The sequence below is a fragment of the Arvicanthis niloticus genome, chromosome 16 (genome assembly GCF_011762505.2).
Source record: "Arvicanthis niloticus isolate mArvNil1 chromosome 16, mArvNil1.pat.X, whole genome shotgun sequence".
NCBI classification, from domain to species: Eukaryota; Metazoa; Chordata; class Mammalia; order Rodentia; family Muridae; genus Arvicanthis; species Arvicanthis niloticus.
Window position 1 is genome coordinate 6,462,363 of NC_047673.1, and position 26,973 is coordinate 6,489,335.

A 26,973-nucleotide genomic window follows, 5' to 3' on the forward strand; every position below is an offset into this window, starting at 1 on the left:
CACAATGAAGGCTGTTCTAAGAGGCAAGTTCATAGCACTAAGTGCCTACATTAAAAAGTTGGAAAGATCTTTTTTTTTTTTTTTTTTTTTTGGTTTTTCGAGACAGGGTTTCTCAGGCTGGCCTCAAACTCAGAAATCCTCCTGCCTCTGCCTCCCAAGTGCTGGGATTAAAGGTATGTGCCACCACCGCCCCGCAGAAAGATCTTATACTATCAATTTAACACTATACCTGGAAACTCTATTTTGTTTTTTTTTTTTTTTTTTATTTTTTTCTGTTTTTCATATCTGAGGACTGAACCCAGGGCCTTGCACTTGCTAGGCAACTGCTCTATCACTGAGCTAAATCCCCAACCCCACCTGGAAACTCTAGACCCACAAGAAGAAATCAGACCCAAGAGGAGTAGATTGCAAAAAATAATTAAACTCAGTGATGAAGCAGTAAGTAGAAACAATTGAAACAATACAAGGAATCAAAGAAAGAATCAAAAGTAAGAAGATTGACAAACCCTCTTGCAAATTAACTAAAAGGCAGAGAGATGATCCAAATTAACAAATGAAAAGGAGGTGACAGACACCTAGGAAGCCGGAGAAGGAGAATGGCTAGGACAGACTTAAAACCTGAACCCACCAAATTAGAAAATGTAAAAGCAACAAGTAATTTTGTTGACACATACCACTTACCGAAGTTAAATCAAGATCAAATAAAGATTTAAAGAGACCTATAACCCTTAGTGAAATAGAAGCACTCATTAAAAGTTTCTCAACCAAAGCAAGCCCAGGGCCAGATGGTTTTAGCGCAGAATTCTACCAGACTTTCAGATTTCAAGTTTTAATTAAAAAGTAGAGTAATAAAACCATCATGATGTTGTTGGATATTCACCAGAGAAGATTGCTTCAACATGACTTTCAGCCAACAGAATGTCTTTATTAGCTAGTCAGTGGCTACACTGGGTATTCGGGAGCCTTTCTCAGGGTGAGCTTTTAGGCACAAAAATCATGTTCTGAGTTGGCAAACTTTAATATAAGCATAACTACAAGGTTAAGTACACTTTGAGACTTTCCCAGAACTGTATGGACTTTGATGGATTAAGTCTTTGTTTTCCTTTAGGCTGTTGGTACTTGTCTATGTGCTGAGTTTTAACAGCCTGAATGCTACTTCCATCATGGTATCAGTTGTGCTAAGGTCTGGGGGGAGCAGTACCAAAGTCTGGAGCCCTGTTATACATGGTATATATACAAAACCAGACACATTCATCAATGGAAGTGAATTGGAGACCCAGACATAAATCCACACCACTATGGAAACCTGTGTTTTGATAAAGAGGCTAGAAATACACACTGGAAAAAAGCCATCATCTTCAACAAATGGTGCTGGTCAGACTGGATGTCAACATGCATAAAAGTCCAAAGAGGTTCATACTTACCCCTCAGCACAAAATTCCAACTCCAAATGGATCAAAGAGCTCAACATAAAACAAGATATACTGACGCTCATGAAAGAGAAAGTGGGGAATAGCCTTGAACTCATTGTCATAGTAAAAGACTTTCTGAAGAGAACATTGTTAGCACAGGTACTAAGATCAACATCTAGTAAATGAGACCCCAGGAAACTGAGAAGCTTTTGTACAGCAAAGGATACCATCATTCAGGCAAATCAATGGGAAAAGACTTCTACCAACTATACATCAAATAGAGGGCTAATATCCAAAATATATGAAGAATTGATGAAACTAGATATCAAGAAAACCAGTAACCCAATTGCAAAATTGAATACAGATATAAAGAGACTTCTCAAGAGAGGAAACTCAAATGGCTGAGAGATACTTACATGTTCAATATCCTTAGCTACCAGGCAAACACACTTCAAAAGTACTTTGAGATTTCATCTTACGTCTGTCAGAGTGCTAAGATCAGCAAAAGTGACTGTTTGTGCTGGTGAGGATGTGGAAAGAAGAACACTCATACATGGCTAGTGGAAGTGCAAACTTGTACAACCACTGTGGAACTCAATGTGGTGGTTACTTAAGGTGAGCATCTGTCTTCCTAAGGATCCAGCTATACAACTCTTGGGCATACACTCAAAGGACACTTCATCCTACCACAAAAGCACTTGCTTAACTCTGTTAATTGCTTCTCTACTTACAGTAATCAGAAATTGGAAACAACCTAGTTGCTCTTCAACTGAAGACTGGGTAAAGAAAATGTTCATTTATGCCGGGAGGTGGTGGCGCACGCCTTTAATCCTAGCATTTTGGGAGGCAGAGGCAGGTGGATTTTTGGGAGGCAGAGGCAGGTGGATTTCTGAGTTCAAGGCCAGCCAGGGCTACAGAAAGAAACCCTGTCTCAAAAAATCAAAAAAAAAAAAAAAAAAAAAAAAAAAAAAGAAAGAAAGAAAGAAAAAAAAAAAAGAAAATGTTCATTTACACAATGGAGTATTACTCAGCTATTCAAAAAGAATGACATCATGAAATTGCTGACAAATAGCAGGAACTAGGAAAAAAAAATCATCTTAAGTAAGGTATCCCAGATCCTGAAAGACAATTATGGTATTTTGCATTTATATGTAGATATTAGAAGCTATGTCACTGGCCGGGCAGTGGTGGTGCACACCTTTAATCCCAGCACTTGGGAGGCAGAGGCAGGCGGATTTCTGAGTTCGAGGCCAGCTTGGTCTACAGAGTGAGTTCCAGGACAGCCAGGGCTACATAGAGAAACCCTGTCTCGAAAAACCAAAAACCTCACTAGTTATCCAGGCAGTGTCTGGCATGGGCTCCCTCTCATGGCATTGGCCTCAAATTAGGCCAGTCATTGGTTGGCCACTCCCACAAGTTCTGTGCCACCATTGGTTCAGCACATCTTACAGGCAGAACAGATTGTAGGTTGAAGGTTTTTTGGCTGGGTTGATGCCCCAGTCCCACCACTGGAAGTCTTGTCTGGTGTCTTAGGGTTTCTGTTGGTGTGATAAGACACTATGTCCAAAAAGCAAGTTGGAGAGGAAAGGGTTTACTTGGGCTCACACGTTTATGCCACTGTTCATCACTGAAGGGAGTCAGGACAGGAACTCAAAACAGGACAGGAACCTGGAGGCAGGAGCTGATGCAGAGGCCATGAAGGGTGCTGCTTACTGGCTTGTTTCTCATGGCTTGCTCAGCCTATTCTCTTATAGAACCCAGGACCACCAGCCCAGGGATGGCACCACCCACAATGGGCCCTCTCATTCTTGATCACTTATTGTGAAAATGCCTTAAAGCTGATCTAATGGAAGCATTTTCTCAATTGAGGTCCCTCTTGGGTAGCTCTAGTTTGTGTGTCAAGCTGACATAAGACTAGCCAGAACACCTGGTTTCAGAAGATGGATGGTTCAGGCTGCGTATCTTCCATTACTGTAAGTCCTAGTACATTGCTAGGAGTTATCACTGACTAGGGTTCCACCCTGCCCCATGACCTTCAATTCCAGTTGTCTCTCCCCATTTTGAATAACAATAAAAATAATAAAGGAATAAAACAGCCTTATCTGGTAACTTAATATTTAAATATGCTAATTTTATTTGGTGCTCATTGAGTCCAGTTCTCCTTCACACACGTTGGTGGCTGCTTCCACTCTATTCTGTCCCCATGTGTGGCAGTGGCTTGCCCCTCTTGCCAGACCTTAGTGCTGGAATAGTTTCCCCATGAGTTGTCTCATTCTACTTTTCTGGAACTTCTGTTGTTTCTTGAGCTTAGTTTCTGTTAGGGGAGAGATTTCCTTTAGTAATTATTGCTGTACCATTGACTGTCACCACAGCCTGCGTCAGACCCTTGTCATCTCATGTCAGTAGCACTGACTCTGTGGTCTCTGTTGTGGTTGGGATTCAGGAGGCATGTGTGATCCACCAATGCCTTCTTCTGGTGACATCAGGTGCAAACAGGTCATGGGTGGGAATCATGGAGGCAGGAGCATGAGGCAGCTGGAGGACTGTGCCCACAGTTGGCTCTAGCTTGCTTTCTCCTTTTTAAGAAACTGTGTATGTAACTTGGGTATTCATTTTATCTCCTTTTAGCATGCAGGTCCCAGAGGTGGAAGTCAGGCTGTGGAACTTGGCAGCATGCACCATTACCTGCTGAGTCCCATCAACCCTCTCTGTTTGCCTGGTCCAGGACTTGAGCCCGTGGGACAACGCCATAGCTTTTGCTTACCAATAGTTCTTCGAATCTTGTCAATCATTTTCTCCAGAGCTTCAAGGCTTCTTAGCTGAAAAAGTGTTTCTTTCTTCTGGTCTGTGGAAAAGTTAAGGACAATGAACGGACGCCAAATAATTTAACTGCAAGCTTTTTGAAACCACGCCCACACAGGTCTCAGCGTGAGCATATAGAGTGAGCATGTGTTTTGTGTTCATGTTTGTAGCCTGCTGCCCTGTGGTCGCCAGGAGAGCAGTGAGCTTATTCAGTACACATACACGAAGAGACAAGAAATTCAAATAGTGATAGAGCTGTCAAACTTTCATTCATCATAAAACAAAAGATGCTGGAGGACCAGATGGGATGTCTCAAATTCCTGGAGGCAGGAACATTCTCATAAACCCAAAGCGAAGGCCATTCCATAGAGGGACAGGCCAGTGTTCTTTGAGGTCATCAGAGACACAGTGTGCGAGGAAGCAGCCATGCTAGCTAAGGACACTGAGGCAATGGACAGATGGAATTCTGGTGGGCTCTGGAGCCGGAAACACAGTAGAGGTGGAGATGTTTGTGTAAGCCATGTGGATGTGAACTCAAGTTCCCAGGAGGAACCTGTGCGTGCATTGAACCCTCCTCTGCAAGGCCCATTGCTAAGCCTGCAGTGATCCTGGAGAGGTGAGAACGTTGCACGTCCAGTTACAGTCAAAGTAGGCAGCCTTTAGCTGCCTTCCACCACTGTGTCTGACCTAACTTCCTTGGAATGTGCAAACAGTCCCTTAGCTCCCACCAATCCGAAAGCTAAGGATGTCATCAGCTCGTATCCGAGGCCAATAGCAGAGATTTCTTCCCTGGCTGTAGCTGCCTGCCTTGTTTCCATCAATGTGGTTTTTTTTTTTTTTTTTTTTTTTTTTTTTTACAGTATCTTGATTTATAACTTACTTTTTTTCCATTACTATAAAAACGTTGTGAATCTGTGGCCATGTCTGAACCTGGAATTTGGAGTAACCTGAATCTATCTATGTTCTCCAGGGTTTGGGCACTTATATTTGACTCCAGAATAAACTCTCTTATGCCCTGTGAACTGAGAAATTTGGAATAACCTGAATCTATGTTCCCGAGCTACGGTTACTCATATTTGCCTCCAAAATAAACTGTCTCCTATGACCTGAGAGCTGGGATTTTGTCGCTGTTCCTTTGTTTCTGCTGTTGCTAATGTTTTCGTGGGTCATTTAAGGGCTTTCATGAATGTGAATGTCCCAACAATTATTACCACCATTGATTGACCTTGGAAGTGCTGGGAAATAAACTTATAAGCTCTTTGTGGTACTTGTGAAGGTTTTTGTTAGCATAAGATAACGTCACAATGGATGCTGTTTAAAGCGGCTTGATCTCCTTTTTTAACCTCTCTCCCCTTTTTCTGATTTTTTAAAAATTTTCTGACTTCCAGGTTTTTTCCTGATCCTTGTTTCCTAGGCGACATCTACATGCACCTGACCATACAGCAGCCCACTTCTAGCAGACAGACCTCTGGTCTCCCTCAACAGCACTTGGCAAACAAGCATCTTTGTTTCTGTGGGCCATCTTAGCCTGTGGTGGAGGCCACAGTGTGTTTCCTGCAGCCTCCCTCCTCCTCTCTCCACAGCTTCAAGGTCCCATCTCCGACATGAGAGCATCAAGAGCTTCTCATCCCCTTCCCAGAGAGAGACACGCTGCCGTGTCTTGAGCCTCGGAGACGCTGTCGGGGGACAGGGGGCAGGGAGGAGGAGCAGGTTAACCCACAGGCCACCTACCTTTTATTTTTTTGTCACAAAGCCAAAAGCCATAGGTGTGTGTCTTCTCACTGCCTCTGCCACCCATAACCCCTGCAGCAGCCAGTCACGGCGCTGGATCCCCACCTGCCCTACCTGCAGCCCTGAGCATATAGCATCAACATCACTGCTGGACACTGCTGAAGCTGTGCAGGCAAGCATGCCTCCTCTAGCAGGCTGGTGTACACTCACCACAGCATGCTGTTGCCACACAACACTCCTGGCTGCATGATGCACACCCAGAAAAGTCCATGTGAAGATTAAGCTGGCACTAGGAAGGGTGAGGTACAGTAGTTGCTGACATTAGAGTTCCAAGGCCTACACCTTACTTCCTGTCCTCTGGTCTCCCTGTCCTCAGCTATGGGCAGAGGGCACAGCGTCACTTGCAAAAATGAGGAAACACTAGTGGGGGGTGCCTCTGCTGTGTGCTGGAGACCTACAAGTATAGCCATCTTTGACCCCCTCCCCTGTGACCATGTGTGGGAAAGGTGTGGGTGCTTCTGCTCAGCATAGCTCACACCTGTTGCATCCGAGGCAGCTCTGGGTGGGGGATGCAGCTTTGATATATCTCCCAGACACCAAGAGGCTATGACCACCCAAGCAAAGGTCCAAGTTAGCAGGTCGGCCTGGCTCACTTGCCTGTTCCAGAGAGTGAGAGAGCTCAGGGAGCCTGCAGGTGCGGTCATACTTACAGCTTTGCTCACTCGCTTGGTCAAGTGTCTTTTCCTGGAACTCTCCTTTCCCCAGGAGGGCCTCCAGCAGAGGACCTGTGTGCCAAAGCTGAAGATGGCCTGCTACGTTTTGCCTTGATACACTGACTCTGACTGGTTTACTGGGGCCTAGACTTGGACTTGTGGGTACTCTGTGACATGATCATGAGAGAAACTGCCTGGCCACAACCCATCTCTCTGTGCCCCAGGGACCCGAAATGAGACTGATCAGAAAGAGGAGCAGAAACTCAGGATGCGGGGTTCACAGCCATCAGAGTGGGCATTGTGCTGACAGAATCACCCTGACAAGACAGTGCAGCAAAGCCGTTCTTGTCAGATCTCCAGGTCAAAGCAACCTATGTAACCCTGTGTCGCATCCCCAGATTAGTACAAAGCCTATAAGGTGCTACTGTTGTCTGAAGCTAGCCATCATTCCTGAAGGTGTGCTTACTTTGTGTGTGTGTGTGTGTGTGTGTGTGTGTGTGTGTGTGTGTGTGTGAGAGAGAGAGAGAGAGAGAGAGAGAGAGAGAGAGAGAGAGAGAGAGAGAGAGGCATGCAGGTGCCTGTGCCGGCCTGAAGAAGGCGTTATTCCAGTAGTGAATTGCTTGACACAGGTATTGGGAATAGAACTTGAGGCCTCTGCAAGAGCAGCAAATGCTCTCAATGGTTGAGCCATTTCTCCAGTCCTGTATGTGATATGTTTGCTAATTAAACCTCCTCCCAGTTTACATGTTGTCTATCTGATTCCCTTCTCTGTCTGAGACAAGAGTGTGGAAGCAACAGATGGAGGTCTCTGTCTGCCTTCAGTCTCCAGACCTGCCTAGCCTTCATCACAGACAGCATCATTTGGCAACGGATCCCCAGCAGGGAGTCTGGCAGGGCTATTCAGGGACCTAAGGGCTTTGCCCATATTGCTGCTGCTGGAAGCTGGGGCTTCTTTTCTTGAATGCTGGCTAGTTAGTTCAGGTTCTGCCTAGGGCTCTATACCATGCAGCCCAAGGGTCCTGCTTCCCACTCTTGCCACCTTCTTTTTCTAGAGGCCCTATTATCATATTACCATGGTCGCACACTAGTCTCCAGTGGTCTCCAAGTCTCCTAACCTGGCTGGCCCTCGGTCTCTCTGTCATGAAGTTATAACTCGTGCATTTTTACTCAGTCCCCACAGAGGCTGGTCTTTGCCTGGTGGTTAGGAGGAATTACACAATTTCAGTGAGGGATTCAGCTGTACTAATGTGTGCTGTGTGCCCAGGGGCCAGAATAAGTCTCTCTCAGGTCCCAGCAGCTCAGGAACGACTTGGGGACAGAGGGAATTCATGTGGTGGCTGTAGATCAGTCTTTAGGCCCGGGCAGCAATGCAACATACTGGACTGGTTTTGGGATGTTTGCTAACCTCCAGTAGGCAAGCACATTGTCCCCCATGGGGTGTAGCCAGCTGTAGGGCCTGGGTGGTACCTCAGAGTCATCTCTCCCTTCTCGGTTATCGCCTCAGATCTCCTCACCTATGAGGCTTTCCTCTGTCTCTTAGTCTGCTTTTGCCTGTCACTATATATAGGACAGTCCCTTCAAAAGGATTTACACCTGCACTCTCTCTGACTCTAGGCAGCTACCAGAAGGATTCTTACCTATTGCTCTAGAATCATTGTTAGCCAATGACATCAAACTGATGAATGGGACAACCTCAGAGGTGTCAGGATAGTCATTTTAAATAGAACTGTGCTTTTTTTTTTTTTTTTTTTTGGTTTTTTTTTTTGTTTTTTTTGTTTTTGGAGACAGGGTTTCTCTGTATAGCCTTGGCTGTCCTGGAACTCACTCGGTAGACCAGGCTGGCCTCGAACTGTGCTCTTTTTTTATGCCATGGATTTGTCATTTTGACTCACCTCCAACTTCAGCAGCTGGAGAAGCCATGCGGGATTGAAATGCAGGTTCCCAGGGCCATACAGCACTACCATATTAATATATTATTTCCTGTCTTGCACCTGAAGCTATGGTCTGGTTCCACATGGGGTCACTGCAGACATGGGCTTGTACATCCTTTGCTGCATGTACACTTTGTTATATTTACTCTTTGAGCAATGAGCTGTGTCTCTTGTCTGTGTCAATGGTAGGAGACTCATGATGGAAGGAGGCTTTCCCCCATTCCCGCCTGCCCAAAGGGGCACTCCATCTGCAATGCTCTTTCTAATCTGTTCTGTTCTGTTCTGTACTGTACTGTACTATACTACTCTACTCAGACTCAGTTGGAAGTCTGGGAGAGGACTCAGCTTGTGTTCCGTCCTGGTAATTGCCCACCCACAAGAAGATATTTCTTCTGGGCTACCCTGGTCTGGATTCTGCAGAGGCAGGCCTATGACAGGTCTTGGGCGTTATGGATACTGAGCTCCAGTGCAGGACACATGTGACATCCTAAGGCTTGGGACATAGTAAGAAACCTACCTAGCCAGATGAAGCAGCCCCACAGGCTCAAGCAGAAGAATCTGCCCTGCTCCAAGTAGACCCATCCATCTGCACCTGGCTGGCTGAGGCTCCCCAGTTAGATTCTGTGATCTGAATAGGAATGGCCCCCGTAGACTCATGTGTTAGAATGCTTGGTCCATAGGGACTGGCACTATTAGGAGGTGTGACTTTGTTGGAGTAGGTGTGACTTTGTTGAAGGAAGTGTGTCACTGAGGGGATGGGCTTTGAGGTCTCCTATGCTCAAGCTCTGTCCAGTGTGGAAGACAGTCTCCTGCTGTCTTCAGATCAAGATGTAGAACTCTCAGCTCCATCTCCAGCACCATGTCTACCTGTACACTGCCATGTTTCCCCCATGATGATAAAGGACTAAACCTCTGAAATTGTAAGCTAGCCCCAACTAAATGTTTTCCTTTATAAGTGCTGCCTTGGTCATGGTGTCCCTTCACAGCAATGAAAACCCTAACTAAGAGAGAGGTTCTGCATCCAGGAAGGGGATTGTGGGGTTATAGTTACCGTCAAAGGAAAGGGTATGCATGGTCCCAGAAGATGATTGCTTCTGATATCCCTTAGAAGCAGTGGATTCTTTCCTGTGGACATCTTTGAGGAAAAAAATTGAAACAGACAGGGTAAGTGTTTTCCCATTACATGTTTGTAAATATTTTTAGCCTGAGCCCTACACTGAGCTGGAAGCTTGATGGCACAGGGTTTAAGTTCTAGTTGAAATTGTGTGCTGGGAAGTTAAATTTTTAGTCAGGTGTCACCCAACTACCTTGAGCCTGGTGGTTTGGAACTAGGAAGCTACAGGGCGAACAAACCTTTTGATCTAGTCACATCTGCACAAAAATCTCCCAGGAAGTGTTGAGCCCTCCTGCCTCTGAGTGAGTTTCCCCAAGATCCTCTCCTTGCCACCGTCTGTCACATCCGCCATGCCCTGTGCTGCCCCATTTGCTTGCACAGTCTCTCAGTGTAGAGCTGTGCTTTGCAAAGTCTGTGCTTTGCATCTGCCCCGCTCTCCTTGGCTTTAGGCACATTATATGCTGGACCTTGGCCTCATGGTACAACAGAAGGGTTTCCCTTAGAAGCCATAGGTGAGCACAGGCAGATGGTATGTGTTAATAATGGTCTGGCTCATTCTGTGTTCCTGCAGTGACTGAACTCTGTTCTTATCCTGGGCCTAAGAACATGTATAAATGTAACTCGGCGATCACCCCAGAGGGAAGCAAGCCTCTTCTGCCTTGGAGGTGACTCCCTTCACCTCAGGGAAGCTGTAACAGTGGCCTAGGACCTTGGCTTCTCTTGTGTGTCCACTTGCTCCTGCCCAGATATGGTTGTATCTGCTGAGTGCTCATGAAATAAGGTCCTGTATTCAACACTACAGGTCTAAAGAGACTTGGCAGTTGAGGGGTGAAAGGGTATACTTGCTTTTTTCCGTCGTCGTTTTTTGTTGTGAAGTAGTTGATGGGCTTCGATTTTCAAAATATGGTGCTTTCCCTGGCTCTAGAATCTCCCGGACTAGAATTTCGTCTTGGAAAAAACAAAACAAAACAAAACACAAGAACATGGTATAGAGCCAATGATGCAGAGTTGGTGTTCTGTGAGGAATTTCAGGTAGCCTGTCAATACCGTGAATTGAAAACTCAACTTGTGGACAGTGGCCTTACTTTGGGTAATTTATCTGTGGATGCTGTCCATACTGCTGCCTCCCTAAGGTCAGGAAGATTAAGATCACTGGAGTATCCTCTGAGTACCCTCCCTTGTAATCCAGATGTTGATGGTCCCTTGGTGCCCATATCTTAGAAAGCCTGATTCCTCAGTGGTGTTACTGGGAGGTAATGGAACCCCTATAAGAGATGAGGCCTAGTGAGAGGTCTTTATGCCATTGTGGGTGTCTACAAGGGAGGTGGTGCGGTCCTGGGCTCCTTACTCTCTCTTGCTTCTTGGTCATGACATAAATGTTTTATAGTACCACACACTCCCACCATGACATGTGACCAGTTGCTCAAAGCAACATAGCCAAGCAAACAAAGACTAGAAACTCCAAGACTGATCCCAGATAAACCTTTGATCTTTATAAGTGGTTACCCCTGGCATTTTGCCATAGTGAAGAAAATCTACCACGCCCTTTGAACTCACAATTCAAAAACCTAGCCCCAGCCCCGATCATTATCCACTTTCCTGTCCATTATCACTCTGTCCTGACAGAACATCTTTTCTCATTTTTTAAACATGCTCAGCTTTTCTTTTGAGACACTGTATAGTGTCTGTGTAGTTTAATCCTGGATAGCCTGGAACTAACTGTATAGACCAGTCTTGCCTTGATCTCAGAGATCCCTGCCCCTGCCACCAAGTGCTGGGATTAAAGCCATGCACGTGCCACCATATCCAGCCAGTCTTTCTTCTTTCATTCCTTTCCCAGGAAGTCTCTTACATGCGTCCTGGACTTCATAGCCACCCATTTCCTGCTCTCATTCTGGCCTTTTCCTCACTCAGATATGAGTAACGATGATGTCTTCATGTCTCTGACCCTCAGTGTACCCTCCGTAAAATGGGGTGCTTGTTTGTGAGGCCTACAGCACCCACACTGTGTGTGTCATAGTGGGAACTACAAAAGCAACAGCTGGAAATTGCCTCTGTCTCTGCAGCACAATGGCCATCCTGGGACAGTGCTCAGAAACCACCTTGAGCTTGTGTGTGAACTGCTCATCTCGGTGTCAGAAGATGAGGCCGCCTGCATGGTGGGAAGTAGGTCTGCTATATGTGACACAGTAGTAGCTTAGAAGGGTAGACAGGGTAGCATAGGTGAACTGGGAAACACTCATCCACTCATTCATGTGATCAGTAGCATAGGTGAACTGGGAAGCATTCACTCACTCATGTGATCAATAGCATAGGTTAATTTGGAAACATTCATGTGATCAGCCATCATTCATGTCATCCACAATGATTCCCCAGCCCAAACTCAGAAGCAAGCAGTCCTGAGCTTCCTGGAAGAGCTCCCTCATGGGAAGGGCCTCTGTCACCTGACATTGCCCTCACCACCTTTCTGATGAGGCTCAGCTGTGAGAGCAGCTTCACACTCACACCCCGTCCTCCCTCAGTCCCTGACCCCATTTGACTGGTGATCACGGGCAGACAGATGCCCTGGGGTCTTAAGCTGCAGGTTAGACTCTGCTCAGACAGCTTCTGCAGGCCTTACTTTACCAAGTGTAAAATGAGGGTGACCACTGGGTGGTGAGCATAGTTTACAGGACAGACCTGGGGACATGGACACAGAAGGGAATATAGCTGGTCCGGACAGAATTGGCCTCTGGGCTGGATGTACACAATGGACCTTGTAGATTTGGTGCTAAAGACTGACTACCGTGTCAGTCACTTCGTGTTGTTTCCATGCTATAGTGCTTTTTCGGGTGGTTTGGAATATGGCCGCCTGAGAACTTAGCCTACATCTGCAGTTTATACTCTGCCTTTGAGGGACAGTGTGGGTCAGCCAATGGTCCTAATCCTGTTGTGTTCCAAGCCCTTACCAGAGTTTTGTAGGAAACCCTGAGGTGAAGCCACAAAGGCCGAAACCCTGGGGAGAGGCCAGGATCTCACTCCTAGGATCTCTGCTCCTGAGGCCTCAGGCCTCTCAGGTGTGCACGTACTGCATCACTGTGTCCAGCTAAATGTGGATTCTGATGTCGAAGGCTTGAGCAGAGCTTGATGCAGGGTGTTTGACACAAGTCTCTGGGTGACAGACATACTAGTGGTCTCTGGACACCACATTAAGAGGCAAAGCCCCAACTGTGATTTGGTTCTGATGGTTTATTCTATGACTTAAGGACTGTAGTCAGCATACACGTGACTGTCTGGAAAAGGCTTGGGGAGTGCCCACCCCCACTCAGCATGAACCAGGTGTGCCACCTGGAGAGTCCTTACCAAACACTGTAGCTATATCATCATCCAGAGTTTCAAAATTTGGCCACTGCTTACCATTTGAATCTGACAGGAAAACAAAACAAAGTTAAAAAAAAATTCTATAGTTGTGCAGCATTGACTGATTTTCAGCCACCTCTCTGTGAACAGATAGTTGGAGAGACGGCTCCAGTCTACTCTACAGAGAGGACCCAGCGTGGGGTGCTGCTCCTTCCCATGGGTGCTGAGGGAAGCCCTCTGGGACCTGAGCTTCTCATATGGATGATGGAAAAGGCGTTACCCATGGAGCCGCTGTGTTTGTGGAAACCAGGATTTCCCCTGGAACCCTGAGTAGAGCCTGCTCTCCTGGTCACTGGAGTCACCCTCAAGGGTGGTAAGACAGTGTCCGTGCTCAGGGAAGACCAAGATCTATCACGGGGACAGAAGAAGGAAGAGGGTCACATGCTCTGTTTTGTGGGAAGCAGCGATTTGCCTCCTGCATTGCTGGTGACATCACCTGGATGGGGCTGGGAAGCTCCAGCCTCATATTCCACCTGAGCAGCCCCAGGCCCAGCTCAGCACCAGTGAGGAGAAGCACTTACCCAGCCCCTGACTAGGGCTTTCCATGTCACCACCCAAATACTTGCTTGTTCTGTGTGAAGACACCTCATATATGTTTTTCCCTGAGAGCCCCGGGTGGCCCTGCACACTGTGCTACCCGAGGTTCTATGGGGCAGACCAGAGACTGGCCACCTCATCCCTCCAGCATGAGCAGAGCCTCCAGGGTGATCTGTCTGCAGGTAAGAAGTGGAGTCTCTGATGAGTGGGCTCAAGGGTTCTGGATGGCTGTTGTCTCCAGGGCCCAGGGCTCTTATCTGTGATGTGTGCTGGGCATATGGGGTTTAGCTATATCTGGACGCCATGGGAATTCTGAGGATTGACTTCTCTATAGCATCCACCACTACTTCCTCCTTCTGACATGACCTCTCTATCAGGGACTGTGGTGTCTCTCGATCTGGTACATCTTTTAGTTTGAGCTCAAGGTTGGCCTCTCCTTCCAGCTCCCAGGTCCTGGGACCCTCAAGATGGCAAGCAGGGCCACTGCACCTTTCCTTTCTGAGGCACAGAACTCGGGAAGAACTAAAGTTGCAGCTAAACCAATGACAAAGCTGTTCTCAAAGGCTTTAATGACGGACAATCTGCATCCCAATGTGCTCATCTGCATGGCTCAGAACAATGGGAAATATGTAAGGAGGTCTGTGGTGGTGATGACAATTGCTTCTCAGTGTGCTGACCTTGGTAAACCAAACAAACAGTACGGTTTCTCTTCGAGCGAGACATTAATGGATCATTATGAATGGGTACAGCTGAGCAGCGCCAGCACTTTGTTAAAAATATTCTTTTCATCTCCTGTCTGTCCCGTCATCACAATGGGAGCATTGTGCAAGTCAGCCGTGTGCACATGCGTGGTGTGTATGCTCGTGTCGGCTGTGCCTGTTCATTTGCATTGTCAAGTGTAGTTGCTCTACCTACTTTTCCTGTTGCCACCTCCTCGGGAGGTCACAGCTTCTAGACAGCATACACCCACAAGGTCAGGACATTTGGATGTCTTCCTCTCAATGACCACATCAGCACATTCTGGCTTCATTAAGTTCAGTGTTGAGTCGGCAGTGGTGGCGCACGCCTATAATCCCAGCACTTGGGAGGCAGAGGCAGGCGGATTTCTGAGTTCGAGGCCAGCCTGGTCTACAGAGTGAGTTCCAGGACAGCCAGGACTACACAGAGAAACCCTGTCTCAAAAAACAAAAAAACAAAAACAAAACAAAACAAAAACAAAAACAAAAAACAAAGTTCAGTGTTGAATTCTGAGTTCACTCCAGCTGCGTGAACATAAGACAGCCCTTCGGCATCACGAGGCTCACATAAACTGCTGTCCTAAGTGGACAGCCTCCCCATGTGGAAACTGCACACACTTGCAGTCACAGCTTTTCTCCTGGCGAACAGTAGGAGCACCCAGGAGGGCTGAGGGTAGCTGTCTTATTTCCCTCAGGGCAATGAAGAGACTTTTCACTGTCCCCTCAAGCTGAGAATGATCTTGGAGGTCATGTAGGGCTATGGCCAAATCTCAAGCTAGGGAGACCTTGAGAGTCATACATGGTATAGCCAGATCTCTTGCAGGGTTTGTTTTTCTTCCTTCCTTCCTTTTTTCCTTTTCTTTCCTCTTTCTTTCTTTCTTTCTTCCTTTCTTTCTTTCTCTCTCTCTCTCTCTCTCTGTCTCTTTCTCTCTCTCTTTCTTTCTTTCTTTCTTTCTTTCTTTCTTCCCTCCTTTCTTTCTTTCTTTCTTTCTTTCCTTCTTTTTTTTTTTTTTTTTTGAGACAGGGTTTCTCTACAAAGGTCTTGCTGTCCTGGCCTTGAACTCACAGAGATCCACCTGCCTCTGCCTCTGGAGTGCTTGGATTAAAGGTGTGTGCCACTAAGCCCAGGCTAGACCTTGTGTTAACCTTTCTCAAACTGATAAAGACCACGAGGGTCACGCAGGGGTTTAGTGAAGTTTCAAGCTAGAGAAGATGGTGGATACCATCCCAGTTTTGACCAGGTCTTAGGAGAAAATGACTAGAAAGCATTGAGAGCAAAGCCTTAGCAAAGCTGAGGGATTTCCAGCATAGTCAAGAGTTGCACACAGGGGTAGACAAGTGAGGTTGTCGGAAACACTTGTGAGGACAAGCATTCTGTACCACTTCTAGATCCTTCTGACACCCTCTGCCATATAATACTTTGCTATGTAAATGACCCATATTGTTCTCCTTTAAAAAAAAAGGAAGACCAGCCATAGTCATACATGGATGGATTCCTTTAACTTACAGAATAGGAGAGAGAAAAGCCCCAGTCGACATAACCCAAGTATGTGTAACTACAGAGGGCTGAATGTCCATGCCTACACAATCACATCATAGCAGTAGCAAGAATTGACAGCACAGAGACTCTGAACCTGAGCCCGTAAAGACCTCAGTGTAGGTAGCTCTCATATCCTGTTAGCTCATACACTGTAGACCAGAGGAGTAACCACCACACGTGGTACACACCATACCTGCTGCTGTTGGCCTCATACCTTTCTGGATGTCTAGAGTGACTGCACTCTTGTGAGACTAAGAAGAAAATATGGATTGGTCAAAACCCATCCATCATAGCCACAGAAGCTACCACAAGGGAGTGTGACTGTGAAGTTCCATAGGGTTCACGCTCAAGGTGTGTAAGAAACCAAGATTCCAAACCAGGTCAAGAGCAGACTGTTCATTGTGGTGATATGCACAAGACTAAGATAGTCAACATTTCAGCATGGATGAAGGAAGTCCTGCGCCCCACAGTAAATGGCTGCCGAGGGAGGGAAAGTCACTCTTGTAAGGATGTGGCCACAGGTAGTGTGTTTGTGCCCAGCAGGTGACTACAGACTCATGTGTATCTGAGTAACACCAAGTGGAGTTGGAGTTAAATGTGGGGGTACGGGTGGGGTGGGAAGGAGGCTGTGATGGGAGAATATGAAAAATATGTATGGAACGTTAAAAGAATAAAAAAATATTATTTAAAAAAAAAAGAGTAGGCTTCTCACTAAGAAGGTCCATGTATATCAGTGTGACAAATATCCATTACAGCAGGTGCACAAATGTCAACAGGGGAACACAAGATACATGAGAACCCGGGATCACATGACTCTTCCAAATCTCCTGACTCGCCAGTGACCAACTCTAAAGATATCTAGATGATGAAATGACAAAAAAATGATTTCTAAAATGAGCTTAAATTCAAAGGGCCCGAAATAAATAGCTGGCAGAAGAAATGTTGGACGTAAGAGTATTTCAGTGAGGAGATGGAGATTCTGAGAAGGAGACAGATTGGACACTTGGAAAAGAAACACCCAGCAAATCATACAAGAACATGGTAGAAAATCTCACAATAGACTAAATACACTAGATCAAGCAAAAGAGAGACTCTCAGGAGCTCGAAGCCAAGGCCGATAGGTAACCACACTAAGAAATCTAATGAAGAAAAAAAAAAAAGGCAGAATAAACAGCATACAAAATCAACAGTTGAGCTGGGTGTGGTGGCATTGGATGCTAGCACTTTGGAAGCAGAGGTAGACTGATTTCTGTATGTTAGTGGCCAGCCTGGTCTATATAGCAAGCTGTGGGCCAGCCAGGGCTACATAATAAGACCCTGTGTCAAACAAAACAAAAATGTCTTTGTCACTATTTGATTGCTATAAAGACACTGACTAAGGCAACTCTTAAACTGGGGGGCTTGCTTCCCATTTCAGAGGCTACGTCCATTGTCGTCATGGCTGGGGACATAATGTCAAACATAGCAGGCATGGTGCTGGAGAAGTAGCCTAGAACCACATCCTGATCTGCCTGCATGAGAAAGAACAACGCTGCTTCCGGCTTGGGCTTTTGAAACCTGAAATGTTGCCCCGAGTGACAGACACATCTCTTCCAATAAGGCCACACTTAATCCTTCACAAATAGTGCCACTCTCTGGTGACTAAGCATTTAAATATATGAGCCTCTGGAAACCATTCTTATTCAAACCACTACCAAAAAAAAAAAAAAAAAAAAAGCAAACACCCAAACAAAATCAGCCATTAAAATACTAAGTGAGCCCATAATCAAAATAGATGGGAGAAAGGTACATAGTAAGTTACTGAGAAGCTCTTCAGTTTTTAAAGAAAAGAGCAAAGTCCTCATGAAAATATAGACATACAGGCAAAAGTTGCATTTAGAGCCCCAAATAGACTTGATCAAAATAGAACTGTCTACCACCCATCACAATTAAACTGTCAAAAGTAAAGAGCAAAGAAAATAATGTCGGGGCAACGTTTGTTGGCTAGAGGGACTGATGGAATTTGGGGATTTCTTCTTTCTCAGTGGAAGTGGTCTGCATCGTGATGCAATAGAGAGAGCCCTGCGCTCTCAGTGACAGCTCAAGGCCTGGTCTCCGGGTGACTTCCAGTGCTCTCGGGTGACAGTCAGTGGTAACTAACCTTTACAAAACCTTTCAGTAATGACTCTGAGCATTAGTGGCCTCCATTCTTCAATCAAAAGACACAGATTGGCAGTTTGGATTAAAAAGCAGGATTCATCTATGTTTTGCCTCCAAGAAACATGTCTATCATAAAGACAGATTCAACCTTAGTGTGAAAGGATAGAGAAGGGACTTCAGAGATGGGAGTAGGGAATCAAGCAGGTATTGGCCTCCTGATGTCTGACAAAATAGGGTTCAAACCAATATAAAAATGAAAAGCCACTTCTTCCTGATAAAAGAATCAGTATATGGAGAGAACATTACAATTTTAAACACATGCACAAGGACCATGGGGCTTCATAAAACAATACCTCTAGATTTAAAGATACAGATTGACCCAGACACCAGTGATGGTCCTCATGGGTGAGTAACATTAGTATTCTGCGTTCACTGGATGCTACTTGGTAATAAAAATAAATAGCTGAAGTAAACTTAGATCAAATGGATTTAGAAGATAGCTATAGAAAATTATATCCAAACACTTCAGAATATACATTCTTCTTCGTAGCCATAGGGATTTCTGTAACATCTCATGCCATACAACATGAAGGAAGTTTTAAAAATAAAGAAAAAGAATTTGTTGTATTCTGCCTTATATGTCTGTTCACTGCAGTGTGACCCTAACCTTTTATGTACATACATTTTATATATATTGAGAAGGAGAGAGGGTGAGGTGTGTGTGTGTGTGTGTGTGTGTGTGCAGCATGTGTGTACCATGGTACACACACTTGTGGAGGTTAGAGGACAACTCTTAGGAATCTGTTCTTCCCTGCTACCTTGTGGGATTCAGGGATGGAACTTAGGTTGCCAAGCCTGGTGCAAGAATCATCTCCTTGCTGAGCCATCTTGCTGGCCAGACACTTTAAAAGAGCACCAATACCTCCATTTCAAAGTGTCTCACGAAATACAAAAGAAAGGAACAATGTTAAACCTTTTGTGAAATTATTATTTTTACACACACAGAAAAAAAAACCATAAAGACACAATACAAAATTATAGACTGATTTCCTTGATGGACATAGGTGTAAAAATTCTAAGTAAAATACCTGAAATGTGATTTTAAGAGGAGAGTATAAAGGTCATTTACCATGGACATGTTGGGTTTATTCTAGAGCTGCAAGACTGAGCATATAAAAATACACATGTAAAGATTAATAAATGTAATTCAATATCTCATAGACTCAAAGACAAATCACTTGGTTTTCTCAATGGATGCAGACAAGGCTATTTATAAAAGTCAACGTGACTTCATGATAAAAGTGTTCAAGGATCATATCACAACATAATAAAGGGCATATAACAAGTCTATAGTGACCATTACTATTAAATGTGGAAAAGCTAAAAGCATTTTTACTAAAGTAAGGAACAAGACCATGTCTGTGACATGTCCACCCTCCCTGTTCTTTTTTTTTTTTTTTTTTTTTTTTTGGTTTTTCGAGACAGGGTTTCTCTGCATCCTGGCTGTCCTGGAACTCACTCTGTAGACCAAGCTGGCCTCGAACTCAGAAATCCTCCTGTCTCTGCCTCCCAAGTGCTGGGATTAAAGGTGTGCGCCACCACCGCCCGGCCAACCCTCCCTGTTCTTATTCAGTATAGCGTTGAAAGGTTTAGGCAGAGCAGTGAAGCAAGGAGATAAAGGGTGCACACAAGGAAGGAAGAGGCCAGAGGACTCCATCTGCAGATGGTGTGGTTGTACTTAGAGATGCCCACAGTTCAGGGGTCCATGAGAAAAGCCCCAGATCTAATAAACCCTTTCCACAGAGTGGTAGGGTGTGACGTGTACCTGCAAACCTCATACCCTTCCAGCAGAACACAAACCAACAGCTGAGGGAGACAGTAGAAAACAGTCCCACTTACAGTTGCCTCAGAAACACACTCCGGAATAAATTTAAAGGGAAAGGTTTATACATTGAAAAGTTTGAGGACACTGGAGAAGGAATCAGAACAGGCTAGCAGACGGAGAGACCTCTGAGTCTATACACAGGAAGAACTGATATGAAAATGTCTACACTGGTGTGGTGGTTGGTACTGATTGCCAGCCTGGTGGGGTCCAGCATCACCCAAGAGACGGGGCTCTGGGCATTCCTATGAGAGAGTCTCTAGATCAGGTAACGGAGGTGGGGAGAGCAGCCCTGAGTGTTGTACCATTGCCTAGACTGGGGTTCTAGACTGAATGAAAGGCAGGAAGCAAGCCGAGCACTGTGCTCATCCCTGTTGACACACGGTGCCACTCAGCCCAGCCTCCTGCTGCCTTGATTGTCTCCTTGGACTACAAGCCAAAATCCACTCTTAATTTTTTTCAGGTGTTTATCACAGCAAGTAGCAGACAAACAATATTTGTATCGGTAAGCAGGGCCATTGCTGTGGTAAGCCTGACTGTGTGAGCCCTTGGGCATCTTAAGCAGAGCTTGAGCAAGGGGCTGTTGTGATGGAACCCGGGGATGTAAGAATGCTTAGAGAAACCTGGGAAAGAAGCATTCTACCAGCTAGAGGCCACTCACAATCTGTTCTAGCAAGAAACCTGGTTGCATTCTTGAGAGTGAGGGTCAGTTTTAAGTTAGTGGATTGGCAGAGGAAATCTCAAGACAGGAGAGCATTCAGGCTGCGGCCCCTGGTTATTGCACTTAGACAGATCTTCATGAAAATAATAGAAAAACAGATAAAAAAGTGAAATCTGAAAATAAAAGGAGTATATCAAGTTTAATGCTGTGGCTAAGGTGGGCGCTTCAAAGAGTCTGTGATTCTCTTGTGGGTGTGGGTTTTGCTTTTTCAAGATAGGATTTCTCTGTGTAGCCTTGGCTGTCCTGGAACTTCCTCTGTAGAGGCCTTGAACTCAGCCATCTTACCTGCCTCTGCCTCCTGAGTGCTGGGATTTGATTTTATAGATCAAACCTGGTACTTGGACTTTGAAACAGTGTTGGAACTGTTTAAAGACAAGGGGGACTAAATGCCTACGTGTAATGTGTTTTGGTGCACCTTGCCAGCGGCAGCAGCAGCAGCAGCAGCAATCAAGGCTGTGATTCTTAAAGAGAAAACTTTAGCTCTGCACTGGGACGATAGAAAAGATGCCCCAAGGGCAAGATTTGCCAATCCAGATTGTGAAATGCAAACTCATTTGAGAGGACATAGCCTGAACTGAGAGTGCAGCTAAGCAGTCTACGGCTAGAAAATGACACCTGGTGATGCATCTCTCCATGATCAGCCTGCAAGACACACAGACACTAACACAATTCTGGTCCAAGATGGCTAGCCTCCATGATAAGCAGGAGATAGAAGTTGGCAGCAGCATCTGCCTGGCACCCCCTTTACAGCAGTGCAATATGAAGGGGGGTCATGGACTCATGCACTATTATAGTTCCAGAAAACTTCAGAGGCCAACCAATGTGTGACGACAGAGTTGAAGTCTCTGCAAGGAGTCCCTGAGAAATAACTTCATTAAACCTAAGTTTCAGTGGAGACGTTAGGATTTTGGACATGCTAGGACCATGAGATGTCTGCCGATGAAAACTGAAGGCATAGAATACAGCCAGCCCAAGGGGGTCGGGGGACGTGTGTTCTTCAGGCAGCAGAGCTGGAGAGGCAGGCCTAAGCAAACCCTGTGGAACCCAGATGGTTCTACCTCCAGAGCCAGATGCCAGATTTGGAACTGCAAGGGTTTGTTTGCTCTACTTGTTTGGTTCTGTTCTTACTTAGGTCTGAGCATCCCCCGCTGTGCTGTAGTCCTCCCTTTTGACACCAGCATGCTTCTTCCGTGCTAGTATTTTATAGGAAGCTTGTCATTTGTTTTTTTTATTTTATAGATCAAACATGGTACTTGGACTTTGAAACAGGGTTGGAACTGTTTAAAGACAATGTGGACTAAATGTATTTTTTTTTATTACGAGATGGCCAAGAGCCTACGTGTAATGTGTTTTGGTGTAATGATGAAAGAAGGCAGAGTTGTGGTGATTAATATTGTCAACTTGACATCATCTAGGGCCTTGTCAGTGACAGCCTCTGGGCAAGCCTGAGATAGCTTACAAGGGCAAGCCTTTCCAGGGAAGTTAGCATCTGGAAATAACTGAGTTGTTGTTTACATTAAGTTAGTTGAGGTGGGAAGACCTACTCTGAATATGGGTGGTACCATACTTGGGGATTCCATCCTGGACTGAATAAAAAGGAAAAATCAAGATGAGTATTAATATTCATTGCTTCTGCTTCCTGACTGTGGATGCTCTGTGGCAGGCTGCCCTGTATATGTGTCTACCGCCATGAGGCTATGCTTTTGAACTATAAGACAAAATAAATTTTCATAAATTGCTTTTGTCACATCTCTTAGCACAGCAGTGAACAATTAATACCACCACCAAAATAAACGTACAGATTCAATGCAATTCTCACCTTATCAGCATTCCAAGATCCTTTCTTCACAGATATTGGGGAAAATTTAAATCTTAAGATTAATTTGGAAGCAGAAAAGACCTCAGATAGGCGAGAAATCTAAGACAAATCAAGAATGAATGAAATCTGAGTTGTTCCCCCACCTGAATTCAAGGTTTGTCATTCAAGTACCATGTTTTTGTCACTATGGTTCTTTCACAAAAACAGACACATGACGGACAAGAACAGAGGAGCCAGGCAACTGATGGAGTGATATTGAAAATATTAATTGTAGAAAAGAAAGTATCTTCAACAAATCATGGTAGGGAAACTGGATATCTATATGTAAATTAGGTTTCTCTCAGCCCAGTGGGCTCATGGCTGTTTTCAATTAGTTCAATGTAAACACTTGAAATGTTAGACCAAAAAAAAAAAAAAAAAAAAAAAGTCAGGCCAGTGCTTCAAATTATAGGCAAGGACTTTCTGATGGAATTATAGAGCTGCAGAGACAGTGACAGCAATGAAATGAAGAGATAGCCTACAAGGTAGGAGTCTTAGCTACACACCTGTCTGTAGCCAGTGTTAGTTACAGCAGAGGAATGAGTGAGGAAAAAGACAGTGTAGACATGATTGAACCCTCAGCCATAAGGAACAACAGCACTGTGCCATTTGCAGGAAAGAGATGCGTCTGGAGATGATCACAGTAAGGGAATGAATCAAACCACAGCAGAGAACCACATTGCCTGCCTGATTCATGCCTATGGTTTTCTACCTGCCAGTCTCCTGGGGACTCTACCTGAAAGCTCTCTATTCGGCCAGGGCTGCACGTCTTGCCAGCAGCACAGCAGGAAGACAGATAAGAAGGTCCTCGCTCCTCTATTCACTGTCATGGTCCCTCCAGCAGAAGGAGGAGGCCCTTCCCTGGAAGGTCTTCAGCTTCCCCAGCCTTGATCTCTCGGATACGTGGAATGTCCGAGACCTGTGACATCACCACCAGGAAGTGATCAAGGTTCCTTTTCCTTGTGAGTAGGGCTGTGCTTGTTGTCTGGTCTTCAGAAGGAGGGACTGATGGGAGTTGACTGCACCTCAGAATCTCTCTGCTTCTTTGTCCCGCCTATCCATGTCTGCTTCAGTCCCAAGACCTTCAAGGTAAGGCATCAGCCAATATTCTTTTTTTTTCCAGTCAGTAATGTGAAGGTCAAAGCCCAGTGTATCTCCTTCCATGAACGGACGTGCTGGAAGGACACTGGAGGACTTGGTGAACTGCAAGATGTATACCAGTGTCTCTTATATTAGCAGATCCAGATGGTCCTTGAAGAACATGGCCCATGGCTCTGAGTTCTGGGGCCCTGAAGGATGGGGCTCAAGCTCTAAAGACTCCAAGAGCTCCTGCCCCCCCTTCTTTGCATCCATTTCCGTTTCTGTCCCTGAAAGGTCATCACAAGGCAGAACAAATGGCCGTATTCTCCGCCATCTTCTTCCAGCTCGTCCTCATAAGACCTGGAGTTTTCTCCCTCGGTACCATGCAGAATTTTCCACACGGTTCTTCGGTTTCCTCAGCTGTGCTCCATACTATCCCTGGACAGATCCAGTGCCCTCAGAGGGCATACAGAATGCATCTAGTTCAGAGCACCAGTGAGTCGACCTTAAGAAATAAGGGCCATGAAGTAATTCTGGATGCAAGGCCAACAGTGCCCCCATGACCCCAAGGACCCAGTGTGGTGTGCCCACCAGGGTTCTCTGGCCCTTTGCGCTAATGGGAACCTGAAAACACTTTCCCATTTCAGTATTCTTCCCCTCCCAAATGTCTGTTTAAGTCAGTGCCAGTTCTCTGTAGTCTGGCTTCCCGGACGTCATCATCCAGGAATCCTTCGAATGTGAGTCTGTTGCGTTATGATCCAGCAGGTTGGGATGATACACTTGGACCAGGCTTTTTTTCCTTTAAATTGAAAATGTTTTGTTTGTGATGGAGCTCCAGGTTAATAAAAACAAACAAACAAATCCCTGGCAGCTTCTGTTACTCCTCCATGATCTTCAGGAAAATCTGGAATGTTGCTGAAGAAGGCGGAGGCCGTGCAGCGGCAGCTCTCCAGCACTGCTCTCCCTGTCTGAACTGTTCTCTTCATTATGAAGGTCAACAGTTTAATTAGGTCTTGGTTTTTTTTGTCTTTGGTTTTTCGAGACAGGGTTTCTCTGTATAGCCCTGGCTGTCCTGGAACTCATTCTGTAGACCAGGCTGGCCTCGAACTCAGAAATCCGCCTGCCTCTGCCTCCCAAGTGCTGGGATTAAAGGCATGCGCCACCACCGCCCGGGGCAAGTACCTTTCCCTGCTGCTGCTGCACCACCATCTGCTGGCCCTGTTGCTCTTTCCTCCTTGCTGTGTGTAGACCCAGACCTCTAATTAATCAGAGGTAAGGAGTGTGAGAGCTGAGGTGTCTGCTGAGGTAACAGCTGAAGCTGTGCTCTCGCCTCACCTCCCAGCTCAGGCTTGCTTAAACTTGTATTTTGAGGTGACCGTGGAGTCATATGGAGTTGGAAGGAGGCCACAGATAGGCCTCCTCATCTTAGCAGTGTCTCTCAGTAGAGTGTCACCGGTCAACAGCAGGACACCTCAGAGAGGGCTCTGACACATCTGGACCCTCGTGCTGGCTGTCCTGTCACAGGTATGAGTTTTTCTTAGGCCAACTTGAACAAACATGTCTTCACTCTAGACAGGGCACCGATGAAGAACCAAAGAAACAATTCGAGCTGGGTCAAGTCTGGTCGAGGGAGCCAGTGAGACTGTTGGGGCTACTTACCAGAGCATGGGGTGACTCAAAGGCGGCTGCATCTCTCAAGGCAGCCCAGCATAGGTGATAATTCACCAAGGTTGCTTGTCTGGATCTCCTTGCACAAGTTGCTGGCTGTTGCACGCGCCTCCTGTGTCCCCTTTTCACCCGTGGAAGAGAAACACGAGAGGCAGAATTCGGGTAGTTACCACAGCAAGGGTTTAATCTTGTATCAGTAGACGTGAAGAACGTGGAAAGGCCAAAGACAGGAAGAGGCACAGCTTAAATACACCCTAGAGTGATGTGTTCACTTCTGATTGGCTGTTCACTCATCACCCAATATTACGCCTCGGGATTGGCCAGTGACTTTGGCGCTTTTGCCTTTTTGCACCTGCGCAGTTAATTGTTTACTAGTGGAGAGGACACAATGTCCGCGCCATCTTGGAATGGCGAATATATCACCGCTGACCACGGCTTCCTACAGCTGGCAGCTCCACTGGAGTCTCCTTTTGCCCAGAAACTTCCCAGTTCACTCAGTAAAGATTTTTGCCTGTATAGTCTTGGGGTAGAGGTCGGGGTTGTGAATCTTAAAGTCATGTGAACTTCCTGAGTCTTGAGAGTTCTGCTGAGCTTCCAATGGAGTCTGTTTGTGGGTGACTTCCAGAGCCTCTGTTCTTTATTGACCCATCCATGTGTCTGTCACGGCCTTCACCCTGGAGAACACTGGAGAACACGGATGTATCTATCACTGTCACATGTCATATTTCTTCTGCAAATTTTCTCAGTGGTTCTTAGTTTCTCGTCTTGCCACTTGGGGGTTAGAATAATGTCACGTGTGTCCACACAGTCCTGCTGAGAGTGGTATCCTCTGCAACTGACTCAGGCTCTGGCTTTGTCTTTTATCACTGGGTCCTCTACCTGGGCTTCGGTTCCACTGGGTTCCTCTCTGTTTTCCACAAGACGTTGCTGCTATGGCTTCAGTCAGCAACTAAGTGTGTTTGCTCGTGACCTGTCTGCCCCTCTGCCTGCCATGAAACCCCAGGAAAGGGCATGCTGGGTGATGGTGACACTGCCAAGAACTACTCTAAAGTGAGCTGAGATGGTGGTGAGCTATAACACCTGCCAGACTGTTAGACACGCCCACAGGGGGATCATGGTTTTCCTGCCTCTGATGGATTCAGGATTTTGGTAAATAGAAGGTTCATGACTAAATTTAACTCTTATGCCATCAGCTGGGAATGCTGCACAGGATAGAAAATTTAAAGGAGCCATTAAAATGATGACGGCATGCTTGGGCTAATATCGTCTCTTAAAGTCTTCACTCCCAGACCACAGACAGTCCCACCGTTACCACCATGCTGTTTGCTTCTTTAAGATGTGCTTGGAAGCAAAAGGCACAAATAAAACATTTTAAAGTGCAAGGGTTTTGTTTCTTTACTTTTGCTTTATATGATAATAAACCTATAAGCCCCGCTTTCTGTCTGATTAACCTCAGTTCTGGTGTTCATTCCAAACATCTGGTAATACTTGTAAGGAAAAAAATGCTTCCTTTAATTATGACCTGCTCTGTGGTTCTGTGTTTCAGTTGTTTCTAGAAGGGTGGATCATGGCCAGCTCAGCTTGCGTTCCTGGCCGCATTTGTAGTAGGGTATTTCTCTGCCCCTCACTCTTTCATCTTTCCTGTCTACCAGACTCTCATGGCTGGGAAGTCTCATCCCCCTCAGAGGTTCCGTTTCACATGTCTGCTT

At 45.8% G+C, this 26,973-nt stretch overlaps 1 protein-coding gene and 1 long non-coding RNA gene across 3 annotated transcripts; one reads left to right on the forward strand and one right to left on the reverse strand.

The window, feature by feature from the left end:
* The first annotated feature begins 288 nt into the window (after nt 1-288).
* On the forward strand, nt 289-5,324 carry LOC143434640 (uncharacterized). Its single transcript, XR_013104259.1, has 2 exons — nt 289-2,027; nt 4,041-5,324. It is a non-coding gene; the product is annotated as an uncharacterized LOC143434640 (long non-coding RNA).
* Nucleotides 3,472-23,411, reverse strand: LOC117722046 (uncharacterized). 2 transcript variants are annotated; one of them, XM_034520985.2, is made up of 6 exons: nt 23,253-23,411; nt 13,046-13,108; nt 10,550-10,651; nt 9,641-9,724; nt 4,177-4,257; nt 3,472-3,726 (listed from the first exon to the last, which is right to left on the reverse strand). In XM_034520985.2, the coding sequence occupies exons 1-6, from the start codon at nt 23,344-23,346 to the stop codon at nt 3,650-3,652; spliced, it is 501 nt and encodes a 166-aa protein (XP_034376876.1). In that variant the 5' UTR covers nt 23,347-23,411; the 3' UTR covers nt 3,472-3,649. The 2 variants fall into 2 exon arrangements, with proteins under 2 accessions (XP_034376876.1, XP_076769923.1); XM_076913808.1 differs by lacking the exon at nt 3,472-3,726 and having other exon boundaries at nt 4,042-4,257; nt 23,253-23,398.
* Between the last annotated feature and the right edge of the window lie 3,562 nt (nt 23,412-26,973).

Coding starts and splice junctions, on each gene's coding strand:
- LOC117722046 (XM_076913808.1), bottom strand. CDS start 23,346: ATGACAGTGAATAGAGGAGCGAGGACCTTCTTATCTGTCTTCCTGCTG. Junction 13,109..23,252: donor GCCGAATAGAGAGCTTTCAG/GTAGAGTCCCCA, acceptor TTTTCCTGTCAG/ATTCAAATGGTAAGCAGTGG. Junction 4,258..9,640: donor GCATACCCTTTCCTTTGACG/GTAACTATAACC, acceptor ACTTTTCCACAG/ACCAGAAGAAAGAAACACTT.